Source organism: Liolophura sinensis, chromosome 7 (assembly GCF_032854445.1).
Source record: "Liolophura sinensis isolate JHLJ2023 chromosome 7, CUHK_Ljap_v2, whole genome shotgun sequence".
Classification (NCBI taxonomy): domain Eukaryota; kingdom Metazoa; phylum Mollusca; class Polyplacophora; order Chitonida; family Chitonidae; genus Liolophura; species Liolophura sinensis.
The window spans coordinates 51,172,849-51,186,629 of NC_088301.1; the positions used below are offsets into that span (position 1 = coordinate 51,172,849).

A 13,781-nucleotide genomic window follows, 5' to 3' on the forward strand; every position below is an offset into this window, starting at 1 on the left:
CAACCCTAATAAGCTTGCTCAACGCCTGATCTCGTTAAAAGGTAACACAAAGTGTTTGCTTCAATTCAAGGGCCGTTAAGAACTTATATAGCAGCCTGAACATACTCACTGAGCAAAGTATAAATATACTAATATCTGAGTGAATAAATATATGACTATAAATTTAAGTCAATCTACCTTTCATTAATTTTCTAATTTTGTATGATTCCTGGCATCATTAATATAAATAAAATATAATTAAAGACGTACAGCATAGAGAGTAAAACCAGAACAGCGACGACGGTGTCATAGCTGGCAAATGGTCATACGATACCGGTGAAATACAGCCTCTTGTCGGTTTACCCTGATCAAGGTTTTATTTTAACTGTTCATGTAAATGCATAAATAGTATAGCCAATTACACGCTCCCTAGCACCATGGCTTAAGCAGAATTAGGTAAAAAAAAATGTAGTGATGTTACTTGTAATTATTAGACGTCACTAGTCAGGACATAAATGCACTAAATCAAACAGAATCCGTTGTACTCACTTTTTTTTTAACATTCTGCACATTTTACCGTTTTCGTAACTGGAGGCAATACATTACTGTGCATTTATACCTGTCAAAAAAGTAACATCACTTTTTTTCCAATAATTTCTGTTCTGGACAACTCGGTCTGAAATAAAAAAAATTATCATTATTATATATAAAGTTAAAGGAGCCTCCGTGGCTCAGTTGGTTAGCGCGCTAGCGCAGCGTGATGACCCAGCAGTCTCTCACCAATGCGGTCGCTGTGAGATCAAGTCCAGCTCATGCTGGCTTCCTCTCCGGCCGTACGTGGGAAGGTCTGCAGCAACCTGCGGATGGTCGTGGGTTTCCCCCGGGCTGTGCCCGGTTTCTATCCACCATAATGCTGGCCGCCGTCGTATAAGTGAAATATTCTTGAGTAAGGGGTAAAACACCAATCAAATAAATAAATAAATATAAAGTTACACATTCTTGTGTGGACGAGATCGGTACAAATAGTGGGGCACATGTCGGTTATAGACAAATGTTAACAGTAGGCCTAGTAGTGGTGTTTGTATTCACATCAGGTAAATCTAAGCTAACCCCCCTGATCAGTGGGAACTCAGAAAACAGGGCTGCTTTGGTTCACGTGTTATACATTTGGTCATTTTATAATATGATTTTTTGGTTGATAAGAAAATGGAGACTCAAAAGGTAAAATAAAACAGAAATGGCTAAATTCCACCCTTGACGGGTTTTCGTATCCTGAAGTGAGTAATGCCTCAAATGTTGCAACTCTGTTACCCTACAGAAATGTGCTTTTAACACTGGTATCACAGATCGAGTTACATTGTAATACGCCTATATTCTTAACGAAAAAAAGAAAATTCACATTTGGAGAAATGAATTGTATTGAATGAGTGAGTGTTTGGGGTTTAACGTTTTACTTAACAATTTTTCAGTCATATGACTACGAAGGAATCTTTAGAATGCATGTAATGTGCCTTCTTGTTGCAGGACGGATTTCCACCGTTCTTTTTATCTAGTGCTGCTTCACTGAGACGCCTTACCGAAGATAATGTAAGGCGCCCCACCCGAGACATTATACTGATACGGGTCAATCAGTTGTTGCACTATCCCTTTCATGCTGAACGCCAAGCGAGGAAGTTACAACTTTCTCTTTTAAGGTCTTAGGTGTGACTCGACGCAGGATTGTCTCTGGATCTACCACTCCCGAAGCGGACGCTCTCCCAACTGTGCTATTGGGGCCGGTTAACTGTATTGATTTTTTTTTTTTTTTTTTTTTGATTGGTGTTTTACCCCATACTCAAGAATATTTCACTTATACGACGGCGGCCAGCATTATGGTGGGTGGAAACCGGGCACAGCCCGGGGGAAACCCACGACCATCCGCAGGTTGCTGCAGACCTTCCCACGTACGGCCGGAGAGGAAGCCAGCATGAGCTGGACTTGAACTCACAACGACCGCATTGGTGAGAGACTCCTGGGTCATTACGCTGCGCTAGCGCTTTAACCGACTGAGCCACGGAGGCCATTAACTGTATTGAAAATGGGTAGAACAATGTACATGTAGTCAATGTGGGCGAATGCCATAGTAGCCAGATTTAACCTGACGCATCCAACCATTGCAATTGTGGTTAACGTCGCGGGGTGCATGTTGGCTAGCACGCTCTTTCGTGCAAACGTGACAATGCACTTGTGCGACCACCATTCAACGTGTCTGCGCACTAATACGTGAGTAGAATTTGCAGGTGATTAGAAACACACACTAACATTCCTTGAGACAAACAATTCTCACGCCACATCTTACAAATGTTGAATGTAACTGACATGCTCAAGTCTCACCAGTGTACAATATGCAAATAAAGACGTACAGCATAGAGAGTATAAGGAGAGCAGCGACGACAGTGAGATAGCTGGCAAATGGTCACACGTAACCGGTGAAGTACGGAGTGCAATGAGATGCAGTAGTCGCACAATTCACAACCTTAGAACGCGTATGCATCAAAGGGGTACATCTGATCGCCCCATGCAGACCAGGACGGCAACGTGTGAAGACACATGCCGAGGGTACTCAACTTTGGCTAACACTCACATAATGTGTAGGGGTCATGTAGCTGCCCAGACCATACGTAACCGCTTGCGCGCTGTACATCTTTGTGCCCGACCTTCTTAGGTTGGACCGATTCTGACACAGCTGGGTAAACCTAAATAAACGTCTATGCTAGGCGAAACGTCACCTCCGCTGGAACCAGACAATGGAAAATGTTTGTGTTCAGCGACAATTCACGTTTAACGCTGGGATTTGCGGACGGAAGAGTGCGAACGTGGCGTCGGAGCGATGAACGCACAGCGCCGCGTACAGGAAGTTCGATTTCGTGGCGGTAGCGTAATGTTTTGGCTGGGACAAATATGACAATCTCTTATATTAGTCCCAGGTTTTGGGGAGGTTTCTGCAGAAACCTGCACTCACGTCTTGTCGTAATTCGTGGGAACCTCAATGCAGCGGATGTTCCAGCCGCTCGGCCACTGCAGAGCAGTCTAAATCCATGCCAAGCTTGACTGACCCAATTGCCCATATATTCCTCCACACATAAAGCTGACTGCCCTCACATAAGTAGACTTTGATTCAAAGAGCTGGCCTGTACGACATACATGCCCGGTTACTGGACACCGAAGCCGATACTTGTATATGACATAAGTTAGCTTTGCCAATGCCTTGTACAGTCGAGCTAAAAATGTTGCGAACATGATCAAGAAACAATAAAATAAATAAATGCACACATAAATAATTCTCTGTTAATTCAATTTGTGATAAGAAATTCTTTTATTATTATCATTATTATCATTATTATCTGGTCATCTTACAAAATAAACCTTTACAACAATTCAATGTAATGAAAGATGCATAAGGCTTTAATCAATAGATCAATAGAAGGCAACATGTTAGGTATGGAATGGAGGTTTAAGTAATATTTGGGCTTGGCTACTTTAAGAGCTCAAATAAAGATTCATCTTTAATGTGGAATAACTTCTCTGAAGTCAGTGAATGGTACAAAATTGTACAAAATGATCTGTCTGTCACAACTTATTTTGAAACGATTGCCTCACTGTTGATATACAAGACACACCTTCTAACAATCAACAGCATGTAAGGGCATAATCTACATATTTAAACATATATGTAAATAAAACGTGCTTGCTAGTATCATAGACATTGCATCATACGGAGTTCATTTATTTTTTTTACAAATAATTAAAAGTTGTCCTTAAAATATTATTACCTGACAAGAGTAAAATATAACTAAATGTTCTAATATAACTATATAAGAAATTAGTTCATAAAATTACCATGGTGACCATCTGCCTTCCTCCCACATCACTTTTAATACTGCTTATCTCGTAGGTCAAAAGACCTACTAAATCATACAACAAAACATATGGAACCACGAACCACCAAACAATGATGTTTGCACCTGATACCAAAGAATGTACGGTATGCAATCAATCAATCAATCAATTTGATTATGTTTCCTAATCACTGTATACCAAATAATGGTAGTGCAACACTCCACATCTGTCTTTATTGATAAAAAAGGACTTGTTCCAAAAAATTCAATTAAGGAATCATTCTTTGCTTTCCACACGTTCACTACTTAACATCCCTAAATGGATAATGGTTACATGTAATGTCTATCTTTGGTCCCAGCCACATCAGGTTATATGATCTGTTTAAGTTGACAATAAATTTTGCTGTGAGACTGAAGAAACTAAGGCTTTATTTCTCTTTGTTTGCTCCATAGCAATTGCATAGGAATAAACCCGGGCATCCACCACAACACCTTCTTTGGAAAATTCTGTGAACACAAAAATTAAAAAGAAATTAGTAGGTTCACAAAGAAAACTTCAGATTTCTTTTAAGCATTATTATAGGAAAGAGACCATGTGTTGATTAATTGGTGTTGAAAGCTATACTGAAGGACAGGGAGTTAACACGATCCTAAAACCAAGTATAAACTGACAAACTGTCCTACCTTAAGTCAGATATTTACTTGCAGAGCAAGTTTTAATATCTCATATATGTATATGGCAAATGAAGCTTAAAAAAAACTTCATATAAAACCATTTATATGAGCATTAATAAAAGTACTGTCCACCACCCAATGGCCCCAATACACCTAAGCCTGAGAACAGTGGGGCCAAAAAAATTCTTGAGAATTCCCTGTCTGTGGCTTTCTAGAATGAACCATCTTGCTAAGTGCCCTAGCAAATGAAATAGAAGCCTCTTGGCCACTCAGCCATGACTCTATCGCCAGCCATTTTCAAAAGACTTGCAAATATACCAATGCAACTATGCTTTCAGAAAAACATGTGATGCATGAGAAGGCGATTTTTACAATAACCTTTTTTCATATCTGTGTAGGCTCCACTAAAATTAGAGTCCAACTTTTGCCAAATGAAATTTGAAATATATTCACAAAATGGTTGATCTTAAAACATTCCCACAGAGATGTAGATTTCCAGAAGCAACCTTCACAATGTTGACATGAAATGAATGTTAGTGCCTAATGATAAAACAAACTGTGACCGTCTGTTCCTAAAGTTATTTGACCGCATTTTACACAATAGCTTTTTGTTAAGACTGTATGATAAGAATATTTGAGTGCTCATAGGTCCCTGAAAAAAAACCCTTATACTGAAAGTGTTCTTGCAAACAGTGAAGTAGCTGGAATCTTTCTAAAAAGTTTCACTACAGCATAGCTTAAACATTGCCAATGTTAAGCCACAATCATTCTGAAAAATAGAGCTAAAACGACTGGTCTACTTGTTTTGTATGTAAAAACTGGGCAGAATATTGATTTTGCATATATTATACTTTGACAATACACAGGTTTCAAGATACGATAGCAGAGTAACATCCCTTTGGGACGCATGAGAATGGCTCCGCCAATCTGTTAATTTTAACATGTAAAACATGTTTAATCAGAAAATAATTAAAAAGGATTAAACTGAATTATGTTTTGGTTCCCAATATTGCAAAAATAGTGATGTTAGTACTTTGATATAAACATGATCACTGCCATGTTAAAAGACAGGCTAGTAACCCTACTGTGCTGTAGGAATAGCTCCATTGTCGAAACTCAAAAACCATATATTCTCAGTCTACTGCATGAAGTTCTCTCACATTGTAGTACATGTTCCTCCAGGTGTTTGTGCCATACATGCAAGTGAAATACACAGTATTTATGCACTATCAACACACATACTTACTATTTAGAGTGTCTAACAAGCTATCCAAGGGAACCTTTAAAACTTCTATGAACTCTGGAAAAAAAGGAAGGGAAAAAAACATACAAATACATGTACACGACTTGATTAGAGCCAGTTATTCATCAACTGTTTTCATAAATATATCTACATTTTTGCGGCTAAATATGTATATTGCTGTCTCAAATGCTATACCATACACGGGGCCTCCGTGGCTCAGTTGGTTAGCACACTAGTGCAGCGTAATGACCCCGAAGCCTCTCACCAATGCGGTCGCTGTGAGTTCAGGTCCAGCTCATGCTGACTTCTTCTCCGGCCATATGTGGGAAAAGTCTAAGTGAAATATTCTTGAGTACGGCCTAAAACACCAATCAAATAAATAAATAAATATACCACACACAAGTAGCTACCTGCAAACCCAAGATATGTACATGTAATTATTAGCATATCTTGTTATTCAAAATCAGTAATAAAGCTCCTACAATTTACAAACCATGTCGCATTTGCACCTTTTCAAAATTTAAAAACATTTCAACTCTATAAAATAGTGCAGGTACAAGTGATATTTACTGAAAGGCAATAATTTGAGCTATATGTATTTTTGACAATTATAGAAAATATACATAGAAAATTTGATTTGATTAGTGAATACTAGTAATATATTAACATAATGTTTACGTACTGGACAAATTATTTATGAAAATTATCAATAGCACAATTCGAAGTTCAATTGTAACATATTTTAAGATAACATAATATATTGTAGGATATAAAAGGGTCAAGCGAAAGAAAATCTATTCACGAAGAGTAAGTTTTAAGTAATCATTAATGCTGAAAATTTCCAATACAGGTACCTACCCGTCTCATCTGAAAAGAAAAACAAAGACAGATAAAACCATCATTTTAAATTATAATTTCTGTATTCATACTCAAGGGAAAATTTTCAATAATGTGTATTTTAAAAATCAAATACTAAAAAGATTGAAGATTAAATCAATACTTTAAACATGCTTTAAACCTACACACTACAAAAGAAACAAAGCAGAATAGATTGAGAGTCAAAAAACAGGTTTGTGATATTTCTATTCTTCGACTAACAGAGGGCCAAAAACAAAGTACAAGGTAATTATAGGCAGGTTTGTATGTATTTATGTATGTATTCATAGGTTTCTAAGTCGTACTCAACAAGTTTTCATATAGTTATATCTGATATGCATATGAGGACTCATTTGGTGTGTGCAACTACAGTGTCTTCTAGCAGCATGGCGAGTTCATGCCACCAAAGTGCTGCTACCACTGATGTATGAAGCTGAAGACACAAAACATGACACCTCACAGTCACATTATACTGACACCAGGCCAACCAGTCTGGTTTCCTCGATCCAACCTCTCAGTGCTAATTGCCAAGCAAGACAGAAACAAGTTCCTTTTTAAATTCTTTAGTGTGATCTGACCCAGGTATGATCATATCCTCTGGACTTTGACACAAACGCTCTAACCATTAGGACTTCCAAATGGTCAGTTATAGTCAGGTAGATCATTATAAAATATCCTAAAGCTAATCTAAGATGGTTGCCTTGTTTAGAAAATTATTTATCCGACGAAATAATGATAAATACTGGTGCTTTAAAGAGGACCAGAAAAGAAAATTAAAGAAAACTACCTGGAACGCTCTCTGGTGATTTGTTCCGAGAATCATCCCCATCAATCTGTTAACAAATTGCAAGAAAACAAAAGTAGTATGTGCTGTAAAATAAGAAGGCATTCAGGGAACATCAATAGCTCATTAGATTGAGCAGTTCATAAAACTGCATAATGCTACGTGAGGTGATACGTTTAAGTACTGTCTTCTAAACCAAAATGCAGTAGAATGACACAGTCATATACAGATATTAGTCTCTAATTGGATAAGATCTTCCATTAAATCAACAAGACAGACCAAAATTATTATACTGTCATAAGTACGACTGTTTATTGTATGCATAAAGACTGCAGAGCAGCAACTTCATATGTTACAGAGTTGTAAATCATTGAGGTGGTAAAAGATGTCATTGTGGGCAGTGGTTTTATTTGAACGGCAATGTACCAAAGGTTCCTGCCTTGTAGCATTTGTTAGAGCCTGCGTTTTGTGTGATGATTTCAACTAACGTCACAAGTCATTACTGCCAAAACTAGTGTGTCAAGCTTATTCCATCAAATGCCTTCACTTAAAGTTTATGCTTCATGACTGTGTCTAATTCCACCTTACATGCGGTCGCATATCCATTGTGTTGAATTAAATCTCCACATAGGATACATGAACAGCTGCAATCAAAGCGCAACTGAGAAACATATTTTTTATCAACAACTTATATTCTAGCATGGTACATGGTTTGAATACTGATTTCACTCATTTGTCTGGAAGATACCTCACATCTTTCCCACATCATTGAAAACTGCTGACTGCTTCTCTTTCCTGGACTCCATTCTATTTTCGGACTTCATATACTATCCTAGATCTTTGGTAGTTTGTGTTAAACATCATTTTGGGAATTGGCCTCGTAACAATTGACCTGGATTGTCCATCTTGGTTGAAGAATGTATACATGCATATATTTGTATGCAATTTGCAAACTGCATTTAGCAATCTGTGTAATTGCAACCCTGTGAATGGCTGAGCAGATGTTGAGGTATGGTAGTAAAAAAAATGTGGGGAGTGCGAGCACCAACTTTCTGGAGTGGTCTTTGACATGCAAATCACTACCCATGATTACCTTTCTGTGTACTATGGGTGGTTGAGCAAATACTTAGCTGACAACAGTTACTGTTTATGGTTTAAAAATTCTGCCTGAGCCTAGGAAGGCACATGCATTGGCCAGTGTCTTCATGGCCATAGGCTGCTTAGTACTAATATACATGATCATGTGGAAAGCTTTCTACAGATGTGTATACCAGAGGTTTCTTTAGTACTAATATAGTAAGTTCAGGCCCGATTCATTCCTTGATACATTTTACGCCAGCAATAAGCACTGCTGTGAATGGTGAAGTGACGTGCTTTTATTGAAAGGAACAGGCAGCAGAAAGTCTGCTGCCTGCTTTCTGAAGCAGAAAGTTTTCTGTGCTATCAGAAAATACCAGTGCACACTAGACTAGGGAGCTAAAAATACAAAGCTTAACCTTCCATTCAAGTATGTACATTTACAAGGGCAGACATATATTTCCATTAGGATCATTTCTTTGATTCTGATGCTGTGTGACGATCTTAATCTACTTAAATGCTACTAGTTTGTAGTAAATGCAGACCAGTGTGATGTATGATGTTTACAAGGGTTCTCGCTTTATCTACAAAGGGAAGCAAATCTTGCATCTCATAAAACACCAGTGGCCTCCACCTACGTGAATGACAATACTAGTCATTTCAATCACACTATTAAGTAATAAGGAACCTTACCTGGCAATATTACTCTGGTAGATAGCGAGCACTTCTGTTTTAGGAGTTGTTTTCCTTCCATCTGACATAACTAAAACTTACTATATGAAAGGAAGTGGACTGAATTCTGACTGACTAAAAGCAAGGAAGCTCTGTATGAATGAACATGTCTATACATGTGTCAATCAATTTTTTTTCACAACAGTTCATCTGATGTACTTCACATTTCATGAGAACTCAAGGAATTGCAGTGTACAGTATTTGAAACATGTATATGTGTATTGCATGTGCACATTAGACAATGAAGACATCACATGAGGGTGTTTCAAAAGTAAGCTACAATAAGCTTAAATTATTCTTTCTTGGACACCATTGCCCCAAATTCGGCTAAGAGCAAGGGGAATTTAGAAGAAATTCCATACCTCAACAGTTACCATGTTGACAGTACAATTCCCAACCCCAGGATCAAGACAAGTCACTGAAAAAGAATTATTCATTTATATTTATTTATTTATGTATTCATTTCATGGGCATTTTATTGTATTCATGGATATTTCACTTATGTCACCGCAGCCAGTACGGTAGTGGGAGGAAACCGGAGAGAGCCTGGGAAAAACCCATGGCCATCCACAGGTTTCCAGCAGACTTTCTCATATATGGCTGGTGAGGAAACAAGCATGAGCTTGACTTGAACTCACAGTGATCACATTGATTGATGAGAGGCTCCTGTGTCATCCACTGAAATGTAGTGTGGAATAAGACACACAACACAAATCACAAGTGCAAGCAATATTTCTTGCTTTTAAATGTTCTCTCAATTTTCAATCCGCTCGTGCTATAAAGAAGCACAATTGCAATGTTGTAATTAAAACAACAACCATCTTTATTCTATGTAATAAAGACACTGTTTATACCTTTAGATACAAACTTGGACAATATATTTCAAAATGTATCATCAAAACAGATACAATTTTCCTTTTTTTCTTCAGTTCAAAAGGATAGGCAGAAGTATACTTTACCTGGAGAACTGTGTTTAGCAACACCAAAATAGCCAGTCTCTTCTTTTAACTCTCTCACTGCTGTCTCTTCTGGTAGTTCGGCCTTATCTATAAGCCCTTAAATATACAATTATCACAAATAACTTAGGACCAACCTTATATCAAGGACAACAGAAATACCCAGCAACAATGTTATCTATAAAAGTGAAGATATAATTCTGAATGTAATGACTTTGGAGTAAATAAGTCTTGCTACCAAAAAAAAGAAAAAGAGAAAAAAACAAGAAACAAACCAAACTATGCACTTATTTAATGATTCAGGGTCAAGTAGTTATAAACAATGCAATACAAACCATGAAGTTAATGTTAATAACTTTGCATTTATCATACCTGCTGGGAATTCCAGTGTATAACCTTTTAATGGAGGTCTATACTGTTTAACAAGAATCACGCAGTCATACTTCAACAATCTTTTGAGGATCGGGATAATAACAACAGCTGAAAAAGCAACATTAAGTGCAGATCAGAATTTAACTAAAAGTTAGATTAACCAGATCATAATTTCAAGTTGCTCTACTGATTGACAACAAACTGTTTGTACTGATCTAATTTCAACTGACTAAATATTTTATATTTATAGATTTAAGAATTCAACAACTATCATTATCAATACAATATCATACCATCTGCTCCAATGCCTGTATTAGTTGTTCGATACACTGCTTCCCATTCCCTAAAATGTAAGGAAGATAATATTTATTGTCATAAAACAATTGTAATTTATATGTTTTTTCTCTCATTACTATATACCTGAAAAAAATCCTTGTTCCCATAAAGCATAAGGCAAATTGCAGGGCAAAACAACCCAACATTTGTCCAACCAACCTCCAGATAAAAACTGGAAAAAAAGATATACATGTATAATACTTCATAATTACAGTTACAAGTATATGGCATAAATTATTACAATGGTAATTTTTATACAGATGTGTATTGATGTTTTTATTCTTGATAACCATACCCAGTTTCAAAACTTGCAGTCCTTATTTTAATTTGTTGAACAGGGCTAAAGATAATGGCTCCCTAATTCTTGTTTTCTATCACATCACACTGAGAAATGTCTGAGCGATAGGTTTTTTGGCATGGCCCAGCAGTATCATGATACTGGGTCTGGCTGATAAACAACTCGAACAACAAGAGTAGCTTTGCAAACCCTGTTATAAATCATGTTATCCTCTAAGACAATAACATAAATTTATAACACGGTTTGCAAAGCATAGAAAAAAAAAAAAATCCATTTCACATACTTGTAAGTACCCATTTCGTATTACTGCAAAAAACTTTTGGATGTTAAAAATGTCTTTTTAACATTGTATTTTTTTCACTTCTGGATACATGACAAGGTACATTTAAATGAAGAGTATAATTTTTTGGACAATGACAAAAGATATGGCAAAAAAAAAAAAAATCTGTTTTATTAAGAACTCCTCTACTTTATGCATACTTTGCAGCTTTGGTCAGAATCATTCAGAAATTATGAACATAATGGGAAAGCGGGAGCAGCTTTTGGCTCAAATTAGCACGCTCTCCCTGTTTTTGACAGCTATCAACGTTGACATTGCCATACCACACTACCTAGAAACTAGGAAAACTGTAGTTTAAAACCATTTTATGCCCCAAAAACAAAGCTCAGAAGTTTGTTTTGTACTTTTATATGCTAGGCCACATCAAATACCGATCCTATGAAATAAAATCAAGTGTTTAATGTATTCTTTTAATGTTACTGGCAATATTTGTCATCCAGATTGAGAATTACGGTGTCTCAGGAACTCAAGAAGGTTCACAACAAATACAACTCTCAAGGCTTTTCATGAGCCTTGAACGTCAAATGTTTTTAAGAACCTGTACAAACCCTATTGTAAATATAATATCATGACTTATTAATGTACTGTCAGACTCACCGCTGTTGACCAGTTGGATCCTTATATGTTATTTTGTTCAAGGACAACCATTTTCCATGCGAAATTTCCTGGATAAACAGAAGTGCACAATGTAAATACAATGAGAATTCTCTATTCTTTGTGTTAATATATAACATATTTTGATGACACAGTCAAAACTAATGATTATACCCTTAAAATTACATTTGTAAGAATATCAACTAAAATTCATTTAATGTGCATTAACCATTGTGAAAATGTAAAAAATAAAACATAATACTGAAGGCAACCCCTGCAATTGTTAACCATTCCTGTGGCTAGCCCCACATATATAAAAGGTTTTCTAATATTATAATGGAACCCTTATGACAGATCTTGACGACTGGTATTAAGATTCATTTACAAACAGGCAAGCCACTGGATAAGAGTCTGCTGGTAACAAATACTACTATATGCAGAAAAATAACGCTGAATTCTGCATAAGAAATAAACTTAACTTTAAGATAACCTGTACTATATTAGCTTTTTGCAAGTAACACATTTTGCTTGATTCTGATTGATTCATACACCTGAAAGGGCCACTTTATAGTTTTTGGAAAAACTTACATTTACTTACATCATAATGATCATTGAATTTTAAGGCCTTAATGTGCTTCAGAAAGGGCATTTTTAAATACTTAACTTTAAGTGAAATACAGTATTCAAAATTTCCATCTGGTGTTAAGTGCTAATGATTAAACACAGCTGTGACAAACATGAACAGAAACGAAATGCCTGCATCATACAGTGCCTGTTGATGTTTTTTTTTAAGGATTCGACTTTATATGTTAGGTGTGGGATTGGCTTGTCATGCATCATCCCGCAACATCATTAATGTTCCAACATTCGTTGTGGACAAGAGTTTCTTGTGGTATGTCTGGCCAAGTAATGCTGATCGAGTATAGAGCAACTTTATGCACTCTCCCAACAGTCACTGTGACAATGCAGAGAAGGTAAGTGTAAATATATTCCAGACATACATTGGAGAGAGGGTTGTTCAACAGAAATTTTCAGGGAAGAAACTGAAAAGGGGGAAAGTCTACTAAGTGAAGTGTTCAGGAAGAGGGGGACTAAAAAGTATTCTGGTGGTGATAAGGTGGGTGGGGGGGGGGGCTATAGGAGATGGTGCTCAATTTTCCGACAACACCCACAACAGTAACACGAAGTTGACTAGCAAGATACAATTCTAGGGACAAGTTTAAACCTTGTAGTGCAACTGGTATCAATTAGTTAGTAACCAACCTCTTGTTTAACAATTCACACTTCGTGCCTTGATTTGGTTTTCTGGACATGGGACTGTACATGTTGATGTTGTTACAACTTTAACACAGGTACGGGGAAATCTTCACTTCAGTGAATGAAAAATCAAACGTGAATTTTATCGTAGAGTGTGTCCTATCTTCGATAAGCAACTGTGGTACCCTTCAAACAATCGTAAAAGACTTCTTTTAACCTCTTAACAACACTTAACGACTGAAAGTTGAACGCTTCGCTGTTGTTAAACCCCACTGTACATCCACGCGCAACCTTCCCAGAAGTGATGTCATTGGTGGAGAGTGGCTATCTATCTGCGGACGTCAGCGGGAATGGCCGAACATACACGCACAGCACGTACATGTG

At 36.9% G+C, this 13,781-nt stretch overlaps 1 protein-coding gene across 1 annotated transcript; it reads right to left on the reverse strand.

Annotated features, from left to right (window-relative positions):
• Positions 1 to 4,223: 4,223 nt before the first annotated feature.
• Positions 4,224 to 13,412, reverse strand: LOC135471008 (ADP-sugar pyrophosphatase-like; the record flags this gene model as incomplete). The annotated part of the gene is made up of 9 exons (XM_064750056.1): positions 4,224 to 4,364; positions 5,779 to 6,642; positions 7,439 to 7,484; positions 9,607 to 9,662; positions 10,204 to 10,299; positions 10,573 to 10,680; positions 10,866 to 10,915; positions 12,144 to 12,211; positions 13,404 to 13,412. Coding segments are annotated over 8 exons (486 nt in total), but the record flags the coding sequence as incomplete, so codon positions are not given.
• Between the last annotated feature and the right edge of the window lie 369 nt (positions 13,413 to 13,781).